This window comes from Pyxicephalus adspersus, chromosome 5 (genome assembly GCF_032062135.1).
Source record: "Pyxicephalus adspersus chromosome 5, UCB_Pads_2.0, whole genome shotgun sequence".
Taxonomy (NCBI): Eukaryota; Metazoa; Chordata; class Amphibia; order Anura; family Pyxicephalidae; genus Pyxicephalus; species Pyxicephalus adspersus.
The window spans coordinates 74,299,093-74,325,715 of record NC_092862.1 but is presented as its reverse complement, the minus strand read 5'-3'; the positions used below and the strand labels follow the sequence as shown (position 1 = coordinate 74,325,715).

The following is a 26,623-nucleotide window of genomic DNA, read 5'->3' as shown; positions in this document are numbered from 1 at the left end:
ATACTAAGTGGTTTAATATATTCACACTAATTATAAACCAAAAACAAATCCCTCTCTTCTTTCTACTCCAGCACACCCTGTTTCAGGTTGTTGGTTCCTTACTCCATATCAACAGTTCACAGTACACTAGCATGGTGCTCAGTGGGAAGAATATCACCCTTACAGATAGCCATTAAAAATCATTTTGTTTCAGTTAAAATGACCAAAGAAGCGCTTATTGTTCAAGGAACCCCAAACAACCTCTGGAAGAACCTCAGGGTTCTTTACAACCCTGGTTAAGAAAAGTGCTTTTAAATCTGCCTGGAATTCAGCTTTGTTTGTCAGGAAGTAAAGCATGCAAACTGTTACCTTCCATTTGCTGTTATATGATAGTAATAACCCTACTTAGTTATTTTGAACTGGCATAAATAATACTTAATGAATAATATTTTTTTCTTCACAGATTGAAGCCAGAAAAGCTTGAAAAGGAACTTAAACAGTTTTCAGAAAGTGCAAAGAAAAGAAAAGGGGAGAAGATAAACCTAAAAGAGTTTGCAGAGTACCTATCTGTTCCAGTAACTGAGAAATTAGAGGACCTCTTTGCCTTGTTTGATGAAGTATGTGCTATCCCCATCTTCAAAAATTTTTTTAAAAAGCTCAAAGGGTGGTTTGTTAGCATTTATCTGTAACACTTGTAGTAGAAATGAAATACATTCATATACATGAGGAAAATGCACATTTTAATAAGCTAAACAGAAATATTTCTGTGACCATACATGGTAACATATAAGCTTTAACAGTTTGGTTACCAGAGAGTTACATCCTAGATGTCTAGGCAAAGCATTGTATCATCATCATGTACCTGTTAACTAGCTAACTAGTTAACTAGCTATAACATAATGACTAATCTGCATTTTGCATATTTGCTTTAAGGCTTTTGGTTCTCTGTTTCAATTAAAATTATGTATTTTATTTTATAGATTTACAAAAGCATAAAAATCCCCCAAAAAGTTAATTTTGTTTTTTTCTTTACAACTCTTATTGGAACTGACCCAGTATTAAAGAGGGGCATGCTGCCATCTTCAGGCTGTGCTGACATTGGCAGTGCCACTTATCTCATAAGGACTATTTACGAAGGTCGTTCAAGTCAAGCTTTTTTTATTTGCAAAACTGATAAATTACATTCACAGAATTAGTGTGATCTCAGAATTCTGTATATAACATTGCTACATTTTGGATCAGGTAAAACTTTTCCCAAGTAAATAGAACAAATAAGAGCTTGGATTGAAAGTCCTCTGTTCAAATCATAACTGGACTTACGCCCTTGATATCTGCCTAGGGGGCTGGATCACTGCAAGTCTGAATGTTATGCGGTTCACAATCTGTTAAGGAATACTATATAACACCAGCTCTATTAGATATGCTCTGACTTGGTTGTCTGGCCATCACAGTATGGTCAACGTTTCTTGCTTTCAACACATCTCCTTTAAGACTTCCTACTTGCTACATATTATATACTAATACTTGCCAGTTGTCAATGTTCTTCACTTCACCTGTCATTTATATACAAATGTTTTATTTATAATATAAGTTTTATTTTTCCTCCTTTATTGAAAAGAAAGCATTAACCAATCAGCAGTGATTTCTGACCTGATAATGTGATATGCTTCGTATGAACTATATCTATCACCAATATGAGGAAAACTAGAACATTTTACAAAATACTACATATTCTCATAACATTGTACAATAATTCTTTGTTTCTGCAGAATGAAGAAGGCGCAATAGACCTACGGGAGTATGTTATTGCTCTTTCTGTTGTGTGTCGACCTTCCAAGACCTTGGACACCATTCAGTTAGCTTTTGAGGTATTTCTTTTTAAAATGACTTATACTGCATATTTTTTTGTTATTATTTTTTTGTAACTAAGTTGGTATTGCTCATCTTTATGTACCTAGCTAAAAAAGATACACTCAAAAAAAGTTGTCTATCTATCATGATGCTCCAATGACTTCAGTTCATTAAGTCACTACTTTAGAACGCATAACTTGTCACAATGCATTGCTCAACATTTTGAGTAGCCACTTATCAGGCCATTGCTATATGAGAAAGACAATCAACCTTTGCCCTATATAGGCTCCTGCACTAAGCTAACAAAGGGCTTTTTACTTGGGGCTCTAGTAAATTAAGGGTTATGTGTGGAGAAGTTAAGTATCTGAAGCGGAGGTTATAAGCTGTCAAGAAAAGCTGTAGAGACAAATAGGTTTTCTTTGGGATCCTTTGTAATTATTTGACGACTGTTGACTGTATAGCATGTTGATTTGAAGCATTTCCATGTCTGTAACAGATGAGATGTACTTGAGAGGATTTATTAACTTGTTTCAAAAATTCAGACTTTAAACCAACCCCACTTGTATTAGACCTTCAGTCCCACTTCACCCTTTTTCTGCCTCTTAAAGATATCAGGCATAGGTATGATTTTGTATTTGTTAGCAAAACATCCGCTTTCTAACATTTTTGCAAGACCATCTCATGAGTCAGTTGAGTTCAATTGTATAATAATAAACTGAAATCAAATAGTTCAGACAGTGCAGTACTTACAGAAATTGTAAGCCACGCTTCAAACTTCAGAACATGACAGCTGAAGGTTTGCAAAGTTGCACCTGAACAAACCATAAAACTTCTGGAACAATGACTTTTGGAGAGACATGACCAAAGTGGAGATTTTTAGTCATAATGTGCAGCGCCATGTTCGAAAAAAACAAACACATTTTAGCACAAACGCCTCATACATATACCGACTATCAAGCATTGTGATGAAGCAGTGATGATTTCAGTGTTTTGAAGCCACAAAACCCAGACACGTTGCAGTCAATAAGCCCAATCATAAACTCCTCTGTTTTGTCAAAGTATTCTAGAGTCAAATGTCTCTCACTGTAAATCTCACTTGCTTTCAGTATATTCAACATATAACATGCCAATAAGATTTTGACCAATTTGTGTTGTTAAATATGAGTGTTGTTGTCCCTTGTAGATGTATCAGTCAAAGAATAATAAAACTATCGTAGAAGAAGACTTGGCAGTGATTCTGAAAACTGCGTTGGGAGTGTCAGAGCTCAATGTAACAGATATTTTCAGAGCAATAGATGAAGAAGAGAAGGGTAAAATCACATTTGGTAAGTACTTTTTTTTCGGTTTATCATTATAATTTGGCATATAGTGGTTTGTGCCACTGATGCCTCCTTCCTCTCCTATGCTTCTTTCTTGATGTCTATATATTACACACAGGATGTAGTATCTTCTACATTTCTCATATGCCTTTGTCATACGTGTTACCTTGTTTCTGTGCAGTGCCTCGTGCTTTTTCTTAATACAGCCTACCACAAATGACTCCAGCACACATAAACAGTGGTATAAAGTTTATTGTTGTCAATAACAATATAAACATAATCATGTCCCGGCAGGCAACCAAGTTCCATTTCTATGAGTAGGTCGTTAAGTGAATTGTTTGTTAAGGGAGGAGTACAGTAAAGTGAAGTAAAGTGTCTCAGAGCTTTGAACATGCAGCATCTGTTAGTGTCAGCATTATTGCCTGCAAGATTGGAACCAAGGACAGAATGTGAACAGTGCTGCAATGGAAAAATGCTAGGGTGCCCTACACTGCCGTTTTAGCAGTCTCTTAGCCCTCTTTTGAAGAGCCAATTGAAAGTCTTAGCATTCAATAAACAGATAAGTTGTTAGGTAAGAAGTATCTGTACTCATGACAGTCCATCTGGCACCAAGAACCATAACAAGTCACTTCATTTACATATGTTCCCCACTCTGATACTTGGATTGAACTTTAAAAGGACATCTTGATGACATTTGCTTTTTGAATAAATTAGGGCTAAGTGAGTGGAGTAACTGCATGTAGCAAAACTGCAATGTGTTCATAGCTTGGTTAAATTGCCTTATATCCTTTCTTAGTTTCCTGGTAATTGTAAAACTCAATTCTCTAATATCTTCAAGGTATATGTTTTGTTTGTCCTTACATAAAACTCTTTTAACTCTGTGAACTTTATTTACTTTCTAGGTTTTTTGTAATTATTTGTGGTTGCGTAAAAATCAAAGGATTTAATTACTAAATAGACATGTTGCTTCTGGCACAAATGCTGCTGCACAATATTACATAATATTTAATCTATCCTAATAGTAAAGTGACTCATTATTTTAAAGATCAGTGTACATAAACTACTGATTGACAAATACAGGTACATGCCATAAATACTTATTGTATACAGCTCTGCGTAAAATGTTGGCGCTATATAAATAATATAATAATTAGTTTGTTAGACGTTTCTAAGACTGTATATTCATTCAAGGCGAAGTGACACTGTGTAGAGTTGCATCTTCAGTGCTTCCCTGCTGCCCTGTCTTCTGTTGCACCTGGCACAAAATACCTGGGGCTTCCGGATATGATAGATCCCTTGATCTTTCTTTATGGTATTACCAAACGCTATATCATGACTGATAAGGTGATGTCCCCACACTCTCTAGGCTCTGACACCAGGAAGTATTTTAACTTGACTGTAATCATAGACCTTTCAAGGAATCCCCTATTTGTCTTTGACTTTGTTTCTTTTGGGTCAATAACTTATTGTAATGAAGTCACTGATATCAAAGTAAAAGCTGATCTCCCGACGCCCCTATACTTGTTAAAAGTAACTGTTTTCATTAGGAGAGGCCTGCAATGACTTTCTTCAAATTGTTCTCAGTACAACTTTCTATATTACAAAGATTTGTGCCATCATTGGTCAATATGGACAGTGGTTTTTAAACATGTTTTCCTAAAGGAAAGGTAAACATTCCAAAGATCATGTTCTCGTTTATCATGTTAGTGTATTTAAAACCTTAGTCCAATAACTTGCATGTCTTTTTTTTCCTGTTTTAGAGGACTTCGACAGATTTGCTGAACAGAACCCCAGTTTTGCTGAAGACTATATTTATCCAAATTTGGTGGACTCTGAAACTCTTCTGTCCAGCCCTTCTCCCAATGCTCCTAATGGCTTCTGTACTGATTTCACACCTGAAGACATGGAGGATACGCAGTATCACAACGATCAAAAGAAAAAAAACTGAAGTGGGGTCTTCTTCTCCCTCTCCTGGTGAGGGGCTTGTGTATATTGTACCTCTAAATATATTTAGACTCCTCTATACACAGTAGTCTTTTGTTTGTGACAATTTCCTTTTCTTGCCCAGCTCTCATTTATCTTTTCTTTATTACAATCATAAGGTGTTTAAATTGCAGAAATTGAGAGTGATCTATACTCACTGTGTACTAAAAAAATAAACAACTGTCATCAAAAAAATCTTACAAAAGTGCCTTTTTCTATGATGGATTCACTGGCTGCTTTCCGACTGACTGACATTTTAATTATATAGTCCTTCCCATGCTTTAGACAGTGGAGTATGAAAGACAAGGGTCCACCTTGCTTAAAAGTCATTGGGACAAAGGGTCTGTCATTTTCTAGTTCTTACTTTGTAAGTTTTTTTGATACATGTTGTGTTAAGATATCTATTTAGTCTGCTTTGCAAAAATATAGTTGCACCATTGTATGGCACTCAAAACAGTTCATATTTTCTGAATTTTGGTGTGCAGAGTTTTATTTCAGGGGCCAGTAAACCTAAAATAAGTTTGGTTTTCTTTTATAATGTTTAAGCTTTTGTTTACATTAATTGACAAAAAAGGGTAACATCTGGATGGTTTTGTACCTTACTACATCACTTGTAGCAGGTTCTGGCTTGTTTTATTACCATTCATTCTGAATGGCATCCCTATGCACCTTGCCAGTCGACCTGGGGTCCATCCCAACACAATACAAAAACAGCCCGTGTCTTGTGCTTTGCAGAGGAAAGGTAAACAGAAGTGCATTTCACTTCTTTTCATTCACTGCTTTACCTCACCACATGGTAGCATACACAGCTTAAAGCTTGATTCCATGCAAGGATTAAATAAATTATTGAAATTCATATGGGGGGCACAGACAGTCTCATGCAGTGTTTCTCAACCAGGATTTCTCCACAGTTTGATAGGGGTTCCTTGAGCCCATGAGCAACCTTGACAGCAATGATCTTTGACTTTCTGTAAGGGTGACATCTGTAGGGGTCCCCCATGTTCTTTACATTCACCACATCATTCATTTGTGGGTATTTTTAATATCTGCCTTTAGTATCTAAGTTCAGATTTATAATTTTCCTGCACTTGGTTGGCTACCTGTCTAGTAATTACTGCTATTTGTTTGACAACATGGAAAAGAGTTATGGATTAAGGGAAATACAATATCCACCAGATGACTGTACTTTGTTTCATATATATATATATGTTCATAAGAGAATGGTATTGATCACTCTTTTCCAGATAAGAATAACTTGTTTTATGTTTACTGGGCCTTTAAAAAAACTTGTGAATTTCCAGTGCACACATAAACGTTAGTGTGTTTTCTATGAATTGTACAATGTGTGCATGTAGAAGCGATCCTGTAACTGGTGTGGAATTTATAGTGCACTTTGGTGAATAGTTGTTTTAGGTCAATGTCGTTTTTTTTGTATTCACGTTATTTGTTGCAAAAGCAAACTCTTTGAAGTAAATTTTTAGTTTGCTTTCCTACAACTCAGATTTATGTAGTATTATATGCATAGCATTTGTTTTGTAAATGGCAGGTTAAATATTTTGATTTGAAGTTTTTCTTCATGTATACGGTTATGTTTACACCCAATTATCCATGTTGAATATCCACATTTCCCATTATCTTATGCTTTTCTCTGTTTTAGGATTTTGAGAAATATTAAGACAAATTACAAAAGGATAGTAGGACATCAAAAACAAGCTCCACCTTTCCAATGAATTTGGTGCTACAAATCATGAGAGCTGTTTATAACCCTTGGAAAATGAATGTATTGGTATCCTGTTTATCTGAAAATTGCAAGGGCTTCTACAGCATAAACTGTGTTCAATGGAAATTCTTAAGTTTCTTGCATGGCCAGAAGCCATGAGTAGGGAAACCTGGCAATACAGGGTCACAACAAACTATACTTTTTGGTGGACTTTATTGAACATTCCAGGTGTATAAAATCCCTCTTTAGTTCTCTGCTGCACACTGTTGTTTTGCCTGCTGGGTTATAGAGACATTTACAGGGCCACTAAATAGGGAAATGTTCAGTTGCAAATTGAGTGAGGAGCACGGATAACAGTGAAGGGTGTTGTTTTTATTGCACACTCTAAACCAAGGAGGCACCAGAACTGGCGGAATTGCCACTGAGCCTAAATTTAGGTCCATCCATGGCTGATTAAAAAAAATTACTGACTGCAGATTAATACCATAAGGCTAAGGCTCATCGATTACGGGTAAATATTGCTAATGAATGTAAAAAAAATGTTTTTAAAAATTGCTATATCTTTAGAACAGACCAATTATGTATCACTGCTACACAGAAAGCATGTGTAATAAGTATATATCAATGTCCTTGTGTACTTGCATACTACTTAAATAAAATGTTACGTTTAATTTACCTTTAATTTTAATATCCAAATGTTAAGGAGCAATACAGGACCTTTAGAAAACAAGGACTGTTGAAGTCTATGTGATCATTTATAGACATCTGCAGCAGTAACCACTATTTAATGTTCTTGTTTATTTTGTCAAAAAATAATTCCCATGTCATACTCTCCATCAAGCAACAAATTCATTAGAAAGGTGGACTTCCTTAATGACCAAATCTTCTCCTGCCCATAGATTAATAAATTATGCAAATAACTTTTTTATCTGTTTTTGTTAGTGAATTGGATATAATCTCCTAGCTAAATACAGAGCACCATATTGAGTAAAGCATGTACTCCAGCTTTAGGAGGCATTGGAACCTCAGATAAATAGAACCTTTAGTGGTCAGTAACCAACTGAACAGATTTTACATTTATAATCACAACATATAGATGCAACAGTTTTCAGAAAAAAACATATTTTAGACAACAAATAATATTTAATCTAGAACCTGGATATAAAATAGAGTAGTACTTCATGATCCAACTTATCCTTGGAAACAAGAAGCTACTGTATTATGTAAAATAAATGTAGAAGTAAAAAACATGAAATGGATCCAAGCACTGAATACTGGGTATCATAGGCTCCCAAATCAGTCTGTTTTTTTTAATAGTAAACATATCTTTGCCAAAAAATAACATAGATTGGTGAGAATAAGCATGTCCCATTCTTTGTTTCTTGGAAAACAAGAATGCTCATGCACCATATGGTACCTAGTATGTAACTGTTTTTTTTTGGTATTCATAAATATACTAGAATAGATCCATTTTCAACACAAGGGCAGTGTTCGCCTACTTTTCAGTAACCATCTGGTTGTTTTTGGGTGGTTTTTGATGAGTTGGGCCACAATACAGGGGCTGCCACCCACCTTCTAGCCACCCAGCTTAAATAATATTTCTGGGTTGAGCACTGCATGAGACATACTATAATAATGGATATAGAAATAGAAATGCCACTTTTAAATTAGGTAATTGACAAAGGTTGGTTCAGAACACTTGTTTCTTTATTCCTTAAAGAAGGGCACCTTTTTGTCCATGTTTTTTCATTCATATGGTGTTGGATATATTGTAGTTTTTCTAACTTTAAAGATAAAGCCAATGTTCACACATTCTATTAGATTAAAATAAGACTTTTTCCCTGTTACTTTAAATAGAATTTCTGTTACAAAGGAAAATCTCAGAAGCTGGTAACGAAAGCTGCTATTCCCTGATTACAGTTCCAGGGCAGCGGCTTTCTAACCATGTTGCACAAAACTTATTTCTACCGCCAATAGGTTGAGACTTCTTTCATTAAAACATATGAGGCAGATGTTTGCTTCATTACAAATCCCTTTAATTAGTTTTTCTTTTAGCAAGTGGTGTTCTGATTGTGCCGATTGCTGGTCCATGAATGTTTTACTATAAGATGTCAGTGACGAAACCTCAGGTTGAACATGTGTGGATGCAGCAAGTGACATTATTAGGGTCCTCATAAGCTGTGCTTTGATGGCTCTTCTGCAATCCATTTACATATTTTTATTATTTTGACCCCTCGGGTTTAACCATGAACATTCTTATGCAGTTGACTTTGTTATTGCTATATTAGAGATCTCTGTAACTTAGGATTTCTTGATCATTTTTCTTTCAGTTGTTACTGTGAATTTATTAGGGGAAGGTAGTTAAGGTTTTTACTCTATTGTTGATTGTGGGTGTTGGGATTACTCTATAGAGCTTTGCTGTTGTATTACTCCTGAAGAAACAGTGTGCTTGACTTTAACATTCCCATTTCTTGTAACTCTAAGAGCACACACTTGAGGTGAACAAATGATTTATTAAACATGTGCCCCTGTTTGATGGGTTCATTGATGTCCCATTGACCTCAGATAGTTCTAGATGGAATGTGTAAGGTACACTGAACATGCTATTTGAGTGAGGGATGGAGAACCCGGATAAGTGGCATCAACATAAAAATGTTTTAAATAGCATTAAAAAATGATGTATAACTATATTTCTAATACACTTTCAATGTGTACATCTCTATAAACTGCATATGTTTGTTTTTTATAGATTGGCATATTTCGTGTTGTGTATATCAGTATTTATGCACAACTTATATTTTGTTACAAGGTATTTCTGATATGGAAACACTTTGTATTTTTCATTCTGTCTTACTGTTTCTTAGATCTTTGGGAATTTGAACTGATTCTAGTTTAATTGCAGACTGTATTTAGCAGTTTCTATGGTAAATAGTCATATTTACAGTACTTTGCTTCAGGTTATTTAACCACACAACATAAAGTGCTGTGGACAGATAACTTGTTCTGTTTTACTGGTTTTTAGGTCAGCAATATGTTTTGTTTTTTCGATTTGGTTCAGAAGTACAGATATGTTACTACTTTATTCTAGCAGCAGTTCATACATTGTAACTGATGTCTTAACTCCAGCTACTAAGGTTTTTTTTTTTTGGCAAAAGATTTTTATCTACTCATTTCATAGCACTTCAAGATGGCTTAATGTTGCCTATCCCCTAACTGAAAGGCTATTCCTATACTCCTGGTAACACTGCCATCCTAAACCCAGGCAGGGTGGAATTTGTTTCTTACGCAGGTTTAAACAGGCATCCAAACGGATCAAATCACCCCACCAATATCTTTGCTACATGATTATATTAAGTGTTGGCAGATTTGTCAGTAAGAAATATGAGCGGAAATCAACTTGTGGTTGTCTGAATTTCCTCATTACCAATTACCACTTAACTTTTATCCTCATGCAGACAGCATATTAAAGGTAACACTGACCAGACTTATCAGACAATATCTTTATATCTGCTAAATGCAGTAAACAAGTACTAGCATTGTTTGTAATTACCTGGCCATTTATGTCAAGTGCTAGAGAACATAAATTACCTTATTTTTTTGAAAACGTCTTAGTTTCAACTTTTACCACCTTTAAAATTTTTCTAAAAGTTTAGCGCTGATTTCTTAAAATATTTGACTAATTAGGTTTTTAAGATTAAGGTAGTCAGGTAATACATGCAAATCTGTCTTGTTATGCCTGCAAGGACTATGGACTTTCCCTGTCTCCATTGTTCTATAGTTATCTACAGGCGACCATCCAATGGATTAGTGAAGCCTTGGTGAATAAGTAATGGTGGGTTGGAACTTGATCTTTATGTATGCTTAACAATTCCCAGCCTGTATGTATTTGTGTTTGAGCTGTGAACATAAAAAAGTTGCACTTTTTTATTTTTTTTTTGTGCTATTGAGTTTTTTGTTAAATGAAGGTCAAAGGGGAAACCCTTTCAGTGCATGAAATATTAGAATGTTGCTCTAAATTTGACACTGTCACAAAATAGTACTGGTGCAGTATCTGATCAATTTTATACACTGTAAAATATATATTTTTTTCTTATGTTTAGTTGCTTTTTTAATTTAGTGTTTTTGGGGGGTTTAAAAGCAAGTTTGTCATCTCAGTTTCATGTATAGTCTTTCCCAAACATATCAAACTAGTAGTTGCTAGACAAAGTGGACATCATTATGGGTTAAAACCTACTAAAGAATTTGCAAATGTCTTGAGTTGTAGATTTAACAGGACAACAGATCACCTGGATCTGTCAGATACTCACAACTTGAAAAAGTCTTAAAGTTTTCCTTTTGCCAAAAAAAGTTTGATATCATGCAAATAAAATTGTATTTAAGAATAACTAGTACCCCCCCCCCCCCCCAAATGAAATATATAAACTGTACTTTTTCACCTCCAGCAACCTATTTTCTCCACATGGCCATAAATCTTCATATTTAAATACATTTTTCCTTGCACCAGTGGTTTGTCTGTTTGTAGCCATAGACTATCTGTACATCTGAGAATCTGCTGCCTCCCTATGATGCCAGCCCAAAACACCAACAAGATGCAATATTGAACAACAATGTTGTTTGGGAGTCTTCCCAGGGACACATCAGATGTTTCTAAGATTTAAACCTACTTGCAAACACCTATGATGTCAGCTTTTGCAGGTTACTGTTACCTTGGTGTGTACCTTGGTACTCACTTTAAATAAGGTTATTATGTTTCAAGTCTATTTATTCAGTCCATTTTTTTTAGAAACTAGTAATGTCATTTATTGACTTTCACTATGAAATGATTGGCTAAGCATTAGTTGGGGTAAAAATAGGTAATAATACATAGTTGTATGGCTTGGTGGAAAGCTGGTGGAATCCACAACAGTACAGGTTTAGTTGGTGAGGCACTTCCAAACTATTTAATTAAATATGTGGTCTTCTAAGCTAGATGTAATTCGTGGTGCTTCAGTAAAACTAGAAGACATGGTTGTTTCCATCCTATAACTAACAAGCAGATACTGTACGTCCATCTTGATGTTTGATAACAAAACCTAGGGAATGTCTCTTCTAAAACTCCCTAAAAGCATTGCAGTCAGGCTTCCATTTTATAGACATTTTATTATGGACGTTTGTTTAAATGTCCAACCAAGGGTTTAAAACCTACAACCTCAATATATTTAGGGTCTTTGTGTTGTGTCCACAATCTCCTTTAATATCTGTGTTTTTTTTAAAGCCTGTACTGTTTGTGGATATATTGGAACAGTGTTATTTTTATTTTTTGCACTTTAATGCTTTATTTAACCATTTTATGTGTAATAAAAACAGCACATAAAACTAGTTAATCATTTTTTTGCTGTAACAATTGATTTATTCTGGTCCCAGCAGAATACCTAAACTGCATAAATGTTTTTAATATGCCTGCCATTGATAAGAGTTTTCTTCTTTCTTGTTCTGCATTTTGTTTTTTTAGGAAGGACTAATGATCTTTTGTAGCTCAGTATACTGCAAGATATATTTATGTTGTGCTTACACCTAATATGAAGTTGGTTATACTGCACATTTAAGTATATTTTAATGTGACTGTCTGAACTCTATTTTTCAGTGTTAATCAAATAAATTACAAAACTTGTTTTGTCTCTCTTGATTTCCTGTCTTCTTTTTCTATTTCTCTTCTGGTTTTATGTGGTTTACCTTATAGCATTCTGTTACAAAAAAGATATATTCAATTGTTGCTAGTAATGCTCTGTATAGAAAAAGAAATCCTTTCGATTTCATTAAACCTTATTGTGTTCTTATTTATGTACTGATTATTTTAGCAGGTTAGTTTATGTCCACTAATTACTATTCCTGGGTCATCCTAACAAGACTGTGCAAAGTTTAACTGTTCTCTTAAAAGCACCACACTGCTAGCAGGAGCCTTTTTCTGTGTCGATGCAATGGTCTTTTTGCAGTGGTCCAACACAACCCTGACATACTAGCTTTGCAACTGTCAAATCTCATACTCTAGCTTTGATTCTGACCCATCCTACCTCCACCACTGCCTTCATGTGTGTAAATGTAGGTCTGGCTATAGAAAGAAAATACAGGAAAACATACTACGCACTGTAGCAGAATGATGTGGTGCGGAACGAAAACAAATGAGGTATGCAGAATGATGTTTACAATAGGAAATACATCACAACATGCAGGGTAAAATGCTGAAGTAATAGAGTACAGAGCAGCATGCAGAATGTGATAATATGAGTGTGGAGTAGGAAGTTATGTGAATTAGTTAATAATGTAAAGTGCACGTTGCGGAATGGCCTGTGTCAGTCTGGTTCACAAATATGCTTTTTTGCCTCCATATTGATGTTTACTCCTAATGGTAACAGTTTTACAAGTGCCCTACTTTCATAAATAATTTCATGAGAATTTGGGTGATCAAACTGTTTTGCAACAGACCTACAGTACTATGTCTGTGTTGGTTATGTGTGATATTTTGCATGGAATCTCTGGGTAACAAACTGCACAAAAAAGGAAATCCCCTTCAAAGGTAATGCATTTATCAAACAATGCCATATTCCTGAACAATCAAAGAAAAAAATAATTCTACTTTACAAAGTGGACCCAAGCAGGTAATACTAGCATACTCATAAAAAAAAATTATTTTATTTCAAACGTACTTATAAAAAAATATGTCAACACATACAACATACAATCAATAAATAGACCATCACATGGCTTTACCTTACATATTGTGCACATAAACAATAAAAACTATCAAATTTATTCTCTCTGCATCCTGTTGCGTTTTGCAGCAGCAGCCACCTATTTAGGGGATTTGACAGCAGAACAACAAAGCTAAAAAACAGATATCCAAAACAAGGCGATATTAAAATCTGTGTCAATTCTACACTGCATGCAAGGCAGGTATGGAGAGCACTGTATTAGTGTCATTGGTATCAGGTTCCTGGTTTGGTGATTCACTGACCCAGGTAAAAGGGTACTGGTGAAGTTTTAGAGACCGTATCTTCACCTGATACCAATGACACTAATATAATGCTCTCCGTAATACCTGCATGGTATGCAGTGTGGAATTAACCGGGATTTTAACATCACCTTGGTGTTTTGCATATCTGTTTGTTTCCTTTGTTGTTCTGATATCAAATCCCCTGTAGAAGTGGCAGCTGCTGCAAAAACGCGTCAGGATGCAGAGAGAATAAATTTCATAGTTTTATTGTATATGTGCACAAATTGTAAGGTAAAGCCATGCTATGGTTTTTTTTATTAATTGTATGTTGTATATGTTGACATTATGTTTTTATAAGTACATGTTTGAAATAAAATTGATTTTTTTTCTTTTGATATGGGTATACCAGTAATTTCCCACTTGGGTCCACTTATGGGTAGTAGGACTTTATTTCCCTCCAGAATCTCTGTGTAAAATAGTATGCTAATAACACATTCAGGTAGGTTAAAGAATTTTGTAAAGTATTACACAATTAACACAATCATTGCTTTGCATACCTAAACTCTGTAGTATGCATACTATCCTTATACAGTTGTGTTCAGAATATTAGCAGTGTGTTTAGAAAAGTGAATAAAGCCCAACATCCTTACAATAGCTTTTATTCCCATACACGCAAATGCACTGGGAACACTGAACAATCTATTCCAAATTAAAACATGAAGAGTTGATCAAACTTGTTTTATTCCTTTACAGAAAATAAAGAAAAAGGAACATTAGGCTGTTCAAAAAAAAAACAAAAAAAAAAAAACATTGCATTCTTTACAGCCTCAAACATTCACTGTATAAACTGAAAATGTTTCCAGCTTTTGCATTCCTGAATCACTGAACTAATATTTAGTTGAATAAACACTGTTTCTGAGAACTGCTGCACATCTGTGTTGCATGGAGTTAACCAATCTTCTGCATTTCTTAGTTCTGCCTAAACAGCATTTTTGATGTCAGCTCACAAGTTTTTTATTAGAATAAGGTGCAGGGATTGGGCTGATCACTCTATCTTGTCAGTCTTGGTCTGGAACCAAGGTTGTTTCCTGGTGTTTTTGGGGTTGTTGTCCTATTAAAACAACATTTCAATGGCATTTCCTCTTCAGCATAAGGCAGCATGACCTCTTCAAATATTTTGATGTATTTAAACTGATCCATGATCCCTAGTATGCGATAAATAGGTCCAAAACCATAGTATGATACACAACATACACAGTTGTTGTATATACTCTATGAAGTCAGCCAATTTATTCCACTGCCAGCTTAAACATTTTCAAAAGTTATTTTTATAGTTACAGCTTACTGCTGTCTAATCTTTTTTTTTTTGAAACACCAATGGACTGATACATAAAACCTAATCAGATGGAAATGCTCTTTTTTATCAGTGTCTAAATATCTATGTGCTAGTTTTATGCTGCCATCTAGTGGGAAAGATTAGTTAAAAACTGATCATTCAAATACTGATTTTTCTCTTGGGAGTGGGAATATAGATTTGTAGCAGTTTTGCCTCCCAGAGTAGAGAGAGGTTAAATTGACAGATATCAATTGTCAAGTAAGGTTATTGCCTATATGATGCAAGACACAGTTGCAGTTGAGAAGTTAACACATACAGTATGATTAATTCACAACTAAAATCTTTTTATCTTCCATCTCTCCTAATCAACTGATTGACTATCCTGACATATCATAAATAATACTAGACTTTTTTGGTTTAGGTTGTTTAATAAAGATCTGTATATGAAAAAAACAATAGCTAAACCTGGAAGAACAATATTAAAATATGAACAATATTCACTACAACTTTTTTAGTAAATATATTAGTAAAACTTCAGGCACAAAATTCAGGATTGGCAAGCGGAAAGGGTTTTTTTTTATTCTTGCAAAACTGGCATATATACTCCTTGAAAACTTTTAACACTATACATGGATTTTTTAAAGACAAGTCATACATGATTTATACATACTTATAAAGGCCAGCTCTGAGACTCTGGGGCTCATCTGTAAAACATGGAGCACACAAGCAATAGGCTGGTTACATGTTTAAAAAATTAGACATACATGTTTAAAAAACTTCTACACATAACGGGTAAATGACAGCTGGAAAATTACTGGCTGCTGTGGGAAACATTTCTGCTTTTCTTTCCTCTACTTTTTATACATGAACTCCAGTGTGTAAATGTGAGTGACTTTTGTAGTTATTTGAATATACAGAGCAGTGAAAGCAAAGCTATGCTGCATGACAAAAGAAAGCTTACACTGGGCAGATACTGCTGTGCTATGTATTGGCCTATGTCCTGGTGCTGGATGTCATTGCAAATCAGACTCACTTTTACTGGCAGGAGCAAGCTGAATGCACGGGTAGCAATGCTTCCTGAATAAAAAGGGTGTTTCCAGGACAGTCGTAAAGGTAACATTCATTTCATTTTTCTAAATCACACTTCTGCATCATTGTTTTAGGAATCTTCCTTTATTATATTTGTATTGATTAACAGTAAAAAACATATTTTAAAATAGAAATAATAAGAAGAACAGAAGCACATTTCCAGGTTACTATTGAATTATAAAATTTCTGTAAAGGTTTATTGAATGTTTAGGTCATAGTTTTGCAAGTCACATCCAAGTGGTCAACCAGCCAAGCACTTTTTGAACTAAAAAGGCTTTAGTTAAATGTGGATAGATACTTCCAGCAATATGTTAAATGAATAGTAAATAGAATTGTGTTAATAACTTCTCTACAGCTAAAGAATTTTCATTGTTTTTATTACTGTGTGATTTATAGTGATCATACGGTATTCAATTCAATGAACACTCAACAAAACTGTGCATAGCTAGGATGTAATAATGTGCTTTTTGGATAATTGGAAATGCTGTCATTGGATGCATTCAGTATCATTACAATATATTGGAAAATCTATGGTTCTTTTTTAGGTAATATGACTTGTGAATTGCTTCCACTCATGGGTTTGGGAACAGGCCTGTATACATTTGTGCACAATATGTAACTTATCATTATGGCATATATAACTATAAGAAACACCAAAGATATTTTTTTTGGAACTTTGATAAAAAATACTAAATAAATGAATTAAAGGTATGCACTAGAATAACCATTGTGTTACAGTAAATATTTTCTTATACTCCTTTTCTTTGCATTTCATTATACTGATTAGCAAAATGATTAATGCAAGTCAGAACTCATTCTGAATTCAGTCATTTCATTCTGCATTGATGCTTGTGATGTACAATTTTTGCAGCGTTTGTGTCTGTTGGGACAGGTTTCCCCACCTTCTCCTCTCTGGAACAGCTTTCCTACATGAGTAAGGTATTTGGGCAATATTCATGCTGTTAGATGGAGTAAAGCAATGGCACAGCAGTGTGTTCAGTCACTTTGTCAGGCTGAATGACCCTGTAAATATTATTTGAAAAAGCCTTTTCAAAAATTCCATTGTTATTCTAACAAGAGAAGTTTGTGAACGAGGCGGGTCTGAACAAAGTGGGAGTTACAAATACAAATGTGTTGCTATCTGCTCTAGTTTGAATAACAAATGGTGAATCAAAATACAACAGGTGATGAAACAATGTGTATTGTATGGTGTATGGTTCCTTTTTTATCTCTAAGAAATGTTCATCTTATGGGACCGTGTTAATTGGTTTTATCTAGACTGAAGATTTTGTACAGAACACCATGTGTGCCACATAGTAACAAGTGGGACATAGTGATATACGAGTTCTGTTGTAAAAAAGAAAAGGCAGCATTGAGAGAACGCTTAGAGGAGTCTCCTGCTTGCTGGTCAGACAATTTATAACAAAAATTGGCATGTTGAGTTACAGAATGTATGGGGGGCAAATCATACATACCTCGATGCTGATGCCCTTCCAACCAACAGCCCAGAGAGTAGCCTACGTTTAATGAACTAGAGAAATAAAGACTTTTTTTACAAATTGTCTGTTAAAGAACAGATGGTTACCGACATTATGGGCAGGTGTTGGGCATTCTTGTTGTGCAATTTTTGCAGCAGTGTAAAGATCAAAGTAAAAGTTACTGTTTCTATTGGATAACACTACATTAAAGAGGAACTAAACCCAAAAGTGCCTAAAACAAAAAAAATCCACTTACCTTCAATCCCCCAGGGCAGTCCGATCCATCCGGAGGTCTCTTCCATCGGTTCCCGCGTCGTCCCAGGATCCTTCCGCGAGCCGGGTGCCGCAATCTTTGTCTCTTCTTCCTACGTCACCCAGGCGTGAGATCGGGGCACAGAGGTTGGAAAAAAAACTTGCCGATCTCACTGGGCATGTGTGAGATCGGAATATTTGCTCAGGCATGCGCAGAAGGAGTACGAGGAGTAAGAGGCTTCGCCTCTTTAAAAAAAAACAGAATTTTTACTCTACATAAAAAGGTTATCCACCCTTTTATGTAAAGTGAAGTTTCTGAATTTAGGTATGCGACACATACAGGAAAAAAATCTGTTTACGAGTTGAAGATTATGGGTGATGTTTTTAATAGAGCTGGAACCAAAAGCCACTGTCTGAAGACTCTGAAAATGGCACTTGGGGATAAAATGGATTACAATGATGTGAACTAGAAACAACAGGACAAAAAAAAACATGAATAAAGCACCTAATCCAGACAGCATGAATACTCAAGGTAAATCCCCCTATTTTAAAATCAATTTTCTGTTTTTGAGGAAGTGACCAAAACTTGGTTAAAGGGATGGCTGTAGATATAGCATATATGGACTTTGGTAAAGAGTTTTGCACAATTCTCACAGATGTGTAATGTAAAATGTATAGGCTTGGGAAATGTAACTTTTAAATGGATATAAAATTGGATTAAAGATCTCATTTAAAAGTAGTGAGCAAAGACCTGGTTCTGCTGACACAAGTCAAATGATGAGGAATGATCTTCCACATAAAGCCCATTCTTCAGCCATTTAAAACTAGATCGGATGAATAAACATATAAATATGTGAATTATTATTTGGACTAGGCTTTATTGTTGCTAAATACAATGAATTTGGGATCTAAAACTATGATCATGATCATGGTTTCCTATTACATTTATTGAAGTGTCTTCACATATTGAGGGTTTGCAATAGTCCCGACTTTTATGTTTATGTCAGTTTTGCTTCTTTTGTGCAGTGATTAGCCCATAGAGGCATCATGCTTCCATTCTGTCACCTTCCATTTTTAGTTGTAACAGTCAAACAGCTTCTGGAAGTATATATAAAAAGAGTTGGCACATTTGTGTAAATGCTGGTAAATCTAATCCTCCTTCTGTATCTCATACCCTGAATCAAAACATTAAAAGAACTGCAATCTTTATATGTTTATGACTTTACCTAAAGCCTAATTATAAATGCATTACCAACAGACTTCATTTTTCAAATCAAATAGGCATGCATAAAGTGTATTAAAACATATACAAAATACCTAACAGAATTTTACACACACCCAGACACCCAGGTCAGATCAAGTTACATGAATGACCTTTTTTGCTTATCTGTATAGGTGGTTGCCTTCCTAATTGTCAGAAATGTAAAATGCATTCTTTCTACTGACCCCCACTCCAATGTAATTTGAGTTCTCTTTATATTAATTATAGCAGGGGTTCCCTGAAAATCATTTAAAGGGGTTACCCCATGTTAAAAAGGCGGGGAACACTGGGTTAACCTGTTTTTATTGTGTAGTACTTTTTATAACCACAAGGTGGGACTTGTGAATTTTTGAAGTGTAGAAGTAAATTTCGACTCTACACCAACATTGTGATAGTGACACCTACAGGTCGTTTCAAATATTGGACACCAACAAAACAAAGGCAGTGTTATTTGAAATACTGTCTTACTGTTGGTATAAAATCAGTCAGTAAGACTCAGTCAATAAAATAATTAAATGATCCAATAAACAGCAAGTAAAGCTTTAAATAATATATAGTGAATAAAAGTGAATATATATATATCACATAGTGTAGTATAAAGTGAATACATTGCTTGCATTCATTTAACAGGTTTTGTGAATAGTAGTAGCTAAACAGAATTGTCAGCATCCCTGTTTCTGTCAGAGTTTATAATCTGGAGGGTCATAGGATGGTTGTTGGTAATATGTGGTGGAGCTGAAGTCATTGAAAGGATGAGCAGATGAGGGAGGGCTACTGCCTATGATTATCTAGCTGCTTATCATTGGCACCTGCCTACAGTACAAGTTCACAGGGAGCAGAGAATGCTCATTCCATCTACTTGGCTCTGACCTCTTACACGTCCTAAATCTCCAGGACCAGCAGGGACATGTCAATGCCTAAAAAAGAAGAAAACCAGAATATCTTCTTTATGCCTTACTGATGTCCAAGAAAAACATTTATATTATCTGGTGAAATAGATTCAAAAGAGTAAGTAAGATTTATTTCATGTTTGTACTTGTAGTCTACATACAACATGTAGCTGTTCAATAATGTAATAATAAATGTGATAACTGTGGAATTGTTTACTGATTTATGGTAGGTCATGTAAGTGACATTTTATCTTACTACCTGTTATCCATATTTTTTTATTTTTACAAAGTATGTTAAGTATGCAATATTATCTGTTTATTTTGTTTTTTTCTTTTTTCTAGAACTAAAAATGCATTATCTATCTATCTATCTATCTATCTATCTTTATCCTATTTTTTTTATCTCTACATATATATTTTAAAATAAGACCATTTATGTTCTGGAACTAAAGATTTTATATGTTTGTATCTATTCAACCAGTCGAGGATGCAATATTGATTACCTACATCGCTTGTCTTGTATTCTGAACAAAATAAGTATTATTTTCAAGTTTTAAGTAAAAACTCATTTTGCTCTGTCTTTTCATAGATTTTTAGTCCTCTTGAAAATATATCGTGAAAAGTAACAATACTGCTTGTCTTCTCTAGATTCAACTTTTATTTTAGAATCTTCAGGAAAAGCAAGTTAAATTTGCTGATGCTGCCTATTACTGTATATATTCTACTTCTCTTTTCCTGCATGGGGTAGTGCTGACCCCTTTGGAAAATAGACACAGTATTAAGCAGTACCCCTGTATGGGGTAGTGATGACCTCCTTGTAGAATAGATGCAGTTCAAACGCAGTAGTCTTGGCATGGGCAAGTGCTGACTCCTTATAGAATAGTCAGATTATGAAGGCTTAATCCCAGCATGGGGTAGTGATGACCCCCTTCTAGAATAGATGCAGTATTAGAGTAGTACATAGGGTAGGGGTGGCCCCTTTTAGAATAAATACAGTAGAAAAGCAATATTGGCTTCATGGGGTACTGCTGATCCCCTTGTAGAATAAATGCAGTTCAAATGAAGTAGTCCTTGCATATGGGATATGCCATATGCTGGTCCTTTGTAAAATAGACACCATATAAAGGCAGGTATCCCCACATGGGTGTAGTGATGTCTCCCTTTAGGAATAGACACATCATTAAGGCAGTAGTCCCTGCTGTGGATAGTGCTGACTCCTTTGTAGATCATATACAGTACCATGGCGGTAAACCCAGCATTGGGTAGTGCTGATCCCCTTGTAGAATAAATTCAGTACGAAGGCGGTAATCCATGCATGGGGTAGTGCTGACCCCCTTGTAGAATAGATACAGTACAAAGACAGTAACTTCCACATAGGGGAGTGTTGACCCCTTGTAGAAAAAGACAGTATGATGCTGATCCCCTTCAGTAACAGATATGGTTTGAAGGCAGTAACCCCTGCATGGGTTAGTGAAGGTCCTCTTGAATAGATACAGTGAGAAGGCAGAAACCCCTGAATGAGATATTACTGACCCCCCTGTAGAATGAATATTATATGGGGTAATGCTGACCTCTCTGTAGAATATATACATTATGGATGTTTGCTGACTCCCTGTAAAATAGATAAAGTATGGGGTAGTGCTGATCCCCTTGTAAAATGGATACAGAATGGGGTACTGCTGACCCTCTTATAGAATGTATTCTGTATTAGGTACTGCTGACCACCTGGTAGAATGGATACAGTATAGGGTACTGTGGACCCCCTTGTGGAATGTATACAGCATGGGTTACTGCTGACCCACTTGTAGAATGGATTTATTATAGGGTATTGCTGACCACCTGTTAGAATGGATATAGTATATAGTACCGCTGACCACCTGGTAGAATGGATATTGTATAGGCTACTGTGGACCCCTTTGTGGAATGGTTACCGCATAGGGTACTGCTGACCTGCTTGTAGAATGGATTTAGTATAGGGTATTGCTGGCCAAGTGTTAGAATGGATATAATATAGAGTATTGCTGAACACCTGGTAGAATAGATGAAGTTAATGGTACTACTGACCCCCTTGTAGAATGTATTCCGTATAGGGTACTCCGGTCCCCCTTGCAGAATGGATACCGTATATGGTACTGCTGACCACTTGATAAAATGGATTTAGTATAGGGTACTGCAGACCTCCTTGTAGAATGGATACATTATAGGGTACTGTGGACCTACTGGTAGAATGGATACATTATAGGGTACTGCTGACCCCCTGGTAAAATGGCTACAGTATGCAGTATTGCTGATCCCTTTGTAGAATGTATAGAGTTTGGGGTATTCCTAGGATCCAGTCTCCATTTTACCATTGATGAATTCAGCCTGGTCTATCACACTGAGCTTGCTGTTTCTGTAACACTAATAGCAATATTCTAAGACTTTTAACCTACGGATTGATTTGCAAAATGTCAGCCTGGCATTTATCTTTTTCTACAGTTTTGCTCAATTTTACATTTGTAATCTTTGTATATTAAAGTTATGTATAACACATAGTCAGTGATATGTCTTTCAGTTTGCAGATTGTGCTGTAAGTATATGAAATGTGTGTGTAGGGCATATTGTGTGCTGTAAAGTGGGAGTCGCTGTCCATCTCAGAATGGTGCTGAAACTTGCAATTGTTCTATGGGAAATATAGCTTTACATTCATTTACGATATGATTATATGTCACTGTGCAATTTGTACAAAAGTTACTCAAATCTAGATTGTTTTTTCTGTTTAAACTATAGAAAATCAGAATATTGTACACAGGAAAACTTTGAGCTTTACTGTACACAAAAATATTTTGCAAAAAAAAGGAACATGTTAGACACACACTTTCCTTTATTTTATAAATAGATGTTTAAAAGAGAAAAGTCCAATTATTTTTATTTAACCCACGTATATTTAGGTTGTTATGTCAGTGCTTTTGACATGCAGGTGACTTTTTACACCTAACATGTATTGTAATTGATTACGTAGCATTAAAATATACAGGTTTGCAGTTTAAAATAAAATTCCTGACATTTCGTTATAAACAAAGCAGCTATTAATGAAATTATTTTATCAGTGGAAATCTGTGTATTTTCCTGAGTTCCATATTTCCAGCACATCGCTCTTCATTTTTTAAAGTATTGTAAGGAGAATATATATGTATAATATAAAATATAAGGGCATTTTAACTATTTTTTCTGCTGTGTTTCATTTTAGTTTAATAGATTATTTTAATTCCAAGTCATTTGCAATATTCATATTGAAGTTTTACATTATATTCTTTTATATGCACCTTCTCAAAGCTTAAAGCTGTTAATTTTTGTTAATGTGCAAATGAAAATAAAACATAATAATATTGATTTACATCTATGTATACAAGCCTGATATATCAGTCTGGCATATATTTCATTTGCCAGAATGGCTGTATGTTCTGGTAGTAGGTGTTATAGATAATTCAGCTTCAGATGCCATATTTTCAGCAGAAGTTATACCAAGTGATTTTAAAATGTTGTTACACACAAATGACACCTAATGCTTAGCATATGCTTGATATTTCTGTTGGCTAACCATTACTTAATAACATATTTATAATTGTTATCTTTCCAATAAATCTGCAGACTTTTTTGCATTTATTTACTTTTTTTTATCTACAATATATATAAATATAAATATATATATATATTTATTTATATATATATATATATATATATATATATATATATATATATATATATACACTAAAGCAAGATAATAATGTCCTAGGTTTGTGACTGGCTTAGCCTGATGTGGATATATATAATATGCAATTGGCATTTCAAAAAAAATCTTTACTTTAATTCAAATAAGTGACAGGTTGCCTGGTGATTTTCTAGTGACAAATGAGTAAACGGGTTTCAGAAATGATGTTGTCTAGTTGATCAAATAAAACTAAAAAACAATATATGTAATATTACATAAAAACTATTGAATAAATAAATGGATATGCAAATGAAAATTCCCCTGAATATCCCCTGAATGTCCCCTTTCAGGCATCATGCCAAACCTAGGTCCATTCTATACTGTCCTTTATAATCTTACAGACAGTTTTACAAACAGATAAGTGGATTTTAAAAGGCACATGTTGTTTTTTTTTTGGTTTCGAGGGAATATTAATAATAATGTTTTGTGTTACATGAGTAGCTGAAGAAGTTAAGATGCACATTATCCAAAAAGCTTAAACTTGTATCATGATTTTTTTGTTTTACCTTAAAAAGATCAATTGTCTTTCAAATTCAAGCCTAGTGGAAATGTGGCTTTATGTGGTTTGTTCTCTATTATTTATCATTATTTATTTGTTTTTTTGTTTAAGATCTGTGTGGGTTTTTTATGTTCTCCTCTGGCATATTTAAATAGTTTGTTTCTATCCTGTACATTATATATTTCTTTTTTTTTTACAGTTTCAAAAATTGTGGAATCTTCCAACACCCCTGGTTAACTGCATAAAACTTCATGATCAAATCTAGACCACCAGTAGGACAAATGTCTTCAGTAGTTGCACCTGCTAAAGAAACAAATGCAATGGGACCTAAAGAAGTTGAACTTATACTTGTAAAGGAGCAAAATGGAGTTCAGTTCACTAACTCAACACTGGTTAATCCATCACAGACCAATACTGAAAATGAAGAGAGAGAGACTTGGAGTAAGAAAATTGATTTTCTTCTCTCTGTTATTGGATTTGCAGTGGACTTAGCTAATGTTTGGAGGTTCCCATACCTGTGTTATAAAAATGGAGGAGGTAAGTTATTACTATATATACTTCAGTGGTGGTTCTAGGTCCAGAATATAAGGGGGCACAAGGTGGTCACAATGGCCGGGTGATGGGGTGAAGATTGCAGTGCAAAATCTGGCGTGGCTGCTGTATTTTACTTTTTTATAGATGTGATTCAATTGGTTTGAGCATACTTATGATATATACTGCATGTTTGCCACTGTCCTTGGATGCACAAATATACATTTGCACAACAGCTCATAACCCTTAGGACCAAATATCATTTTAAATATCTTAATGTGTTACATATGCTTATTTGATTTTACATATTATATATGATCTATAACACTATTAGAATCATGAACAATTCCTACCTATAGTATATTCATATGTTAAACAGAACAGAAATGATAGAAACACATCTGTCATGTTCTGATCTGCCCATGAGCAGCCTCATCCTGCTATGCGCAGTAAACAGAAGATGACAGTCCATACTAGGACTTGTAGTTCCACCACAGCTGGCAAGTTTCACAGTGAACACTGCACATCTTACAGGTATATAACAGGCAGCAAACATGTGCAGCATAGGAATATCTGTACAAAGCCTTGGCTATGTTTATGCTTAGTGTGCTGTATTTTATTTTCTCTGTTACACCAATGTCTTTGTTGGATTAAAGCCCTTAACTACACAATCCCCAGCAATGCCCACCTGATGTCCCCTTTTTGCCAATCAGAGTTGGACTGGCCCCCCAGAGGAACCAGTCTACAACAAAATGTCCTCCCCTTAAACTGGGGGACACTGGAAGGGTGCATTACCCGGCAGACCAGTCTGAAACTGTCACCAATAGATGAGCAACCCAGGAACCACATGAACTCCCAACACCACCTACCAGCACCTCTCAACATCCACTGATAGCTTTCTGGGGGGGGGGGGCAACGGTGCCTGTGAGATCGAGGGGGACACCAGTGCCTGTGAGATGGGGGGGGGGGCACCAGTGCCTGTGAGATAGTGGTACATGTCTGAGTATGCCCCAATGTTGTGCTGCCAATCATATGCTTCATAATAAAACTAATACCAGACTAGTTAAATATCAAAATGCAAGTTAAAAATATGCATGTGAGCTACTGAAAATGTATTACTGTAACACAAATTAAAGTCTGCAGACTCTTGTGTCACCTTCTGACACTTTGTGAACACCTAATATAATTTTAGCTTTTTTTTCATTATAAGCAATAGTTCAACAGCATGAGTGCTTTTCTGAGTAATTTTATATTTGTGTTTATGATATAAAGATTTATAAAATTCTAAAAGATATGTCTCATGTCTTATCTTTTTAGGTGCTTTCCTGGTACCATATTTGTTTTTCATGATTATTGCTGGCATGCCTCTTTTTTATATGGAATTGGCAATTGGGCAGTTTAATCGAGAAGGAGCTGCAGGAGTGTGGAAGATATGTCCTATATTTAAAGGTAAATATGATGAACACATCATACTGCATTACAAAAGGCAGATACCCCGGTATTTAAAGATCACCTGCCATACAAATATTTACCAAAATACATTACAGTCCTAAATATTTTAAATTGCCTTTAACCACCTGAGCGTCTAGATTTCTGTACCAAAAGTGATCCACTGTTTTTCATGAATTTTTTTTTTTTAAATTGTAGACCTGTAACTTACAGAAATATGTCCGAACAAGGGTTCTAGTAGATATTATGAATATAAAAAATGTTT

The 26,623-nt window shown here is 35.0% G+C and overlaps 2 protein-coding genes across 6 annotated transcripts in view; both read left to right on the top strand.

Annotated features, from left to right (window-relative positions):
- LPCAT1 (lysophosphatidylcholine acyltransferase 1) overlaps positions 1 to 12,509 on the top strand; it is a 75,002-nt gene extending 62,493 nt beyond the window's left edge. Inside the window, exons 11-15 of one of the 2 annotated variants that reach the window (XM_072411875.1) lie at positions 443 to 596; positions 1,749 to 1,847; positions 3,014 to 3,155; positions 4,910 to 5,123; positions 6,790 to 12,509. In XM_072411875.1, the coding sequence (XP_072267976.1) occupies positions 443 to 596; positions 1,749 to 1,847; positions 3,014 to 3,155; positions 4,910 to 5,097 (583 nt within the window). In that variant the 3' untranslated portion in view covers positions 5,098 to 5,123; positions 6,790 to 12,509. Of the gene's footprint in view, positions 1 to 442; positions 597 to 1,748; positions 1,848 to 3,013; positions 3,156 to 4,909 lie in introns of both variants that reach the window. The other variant, XM_072411874.1, reaches the window with a different exon arrangement.
- Positions 4,984 to 26,623, top strand: part of SLC6A3 (solute carrier family 6 member 3) — a 49,235-nt gene continuing 27,595 nt past the window's right edge. For 2 of the 4 annotated variants that reach the window (XM_072411873.1, XM_072411870.1), the window contains exons 1-3: positions 20,111 to 20,246; positions 24,578 to 24,915; positions 26,227 to 26,358. In XM_072411873.1, the coding sequence (XP_072267974.1) occupies positions 24,630 to 24,915; positions 26,227 to 26,358 (418 nt within the window). In that variant the 5' untranslated portion in view covers positions 20,111 to 20,246; positions 24,578 to 24,629. Of the gene's footprint in view, positions 5,124 to 16,191; positions 16,272 to 20,110; positions 20,247 to 24,577; positions 24,916 to 26,226; positions 26,359 to 26,623 lie in introns of those variants that run through there. The other 2 variants (XM_072411872.1, XM_072411871.1) reach the window with 2 other exon arrangements.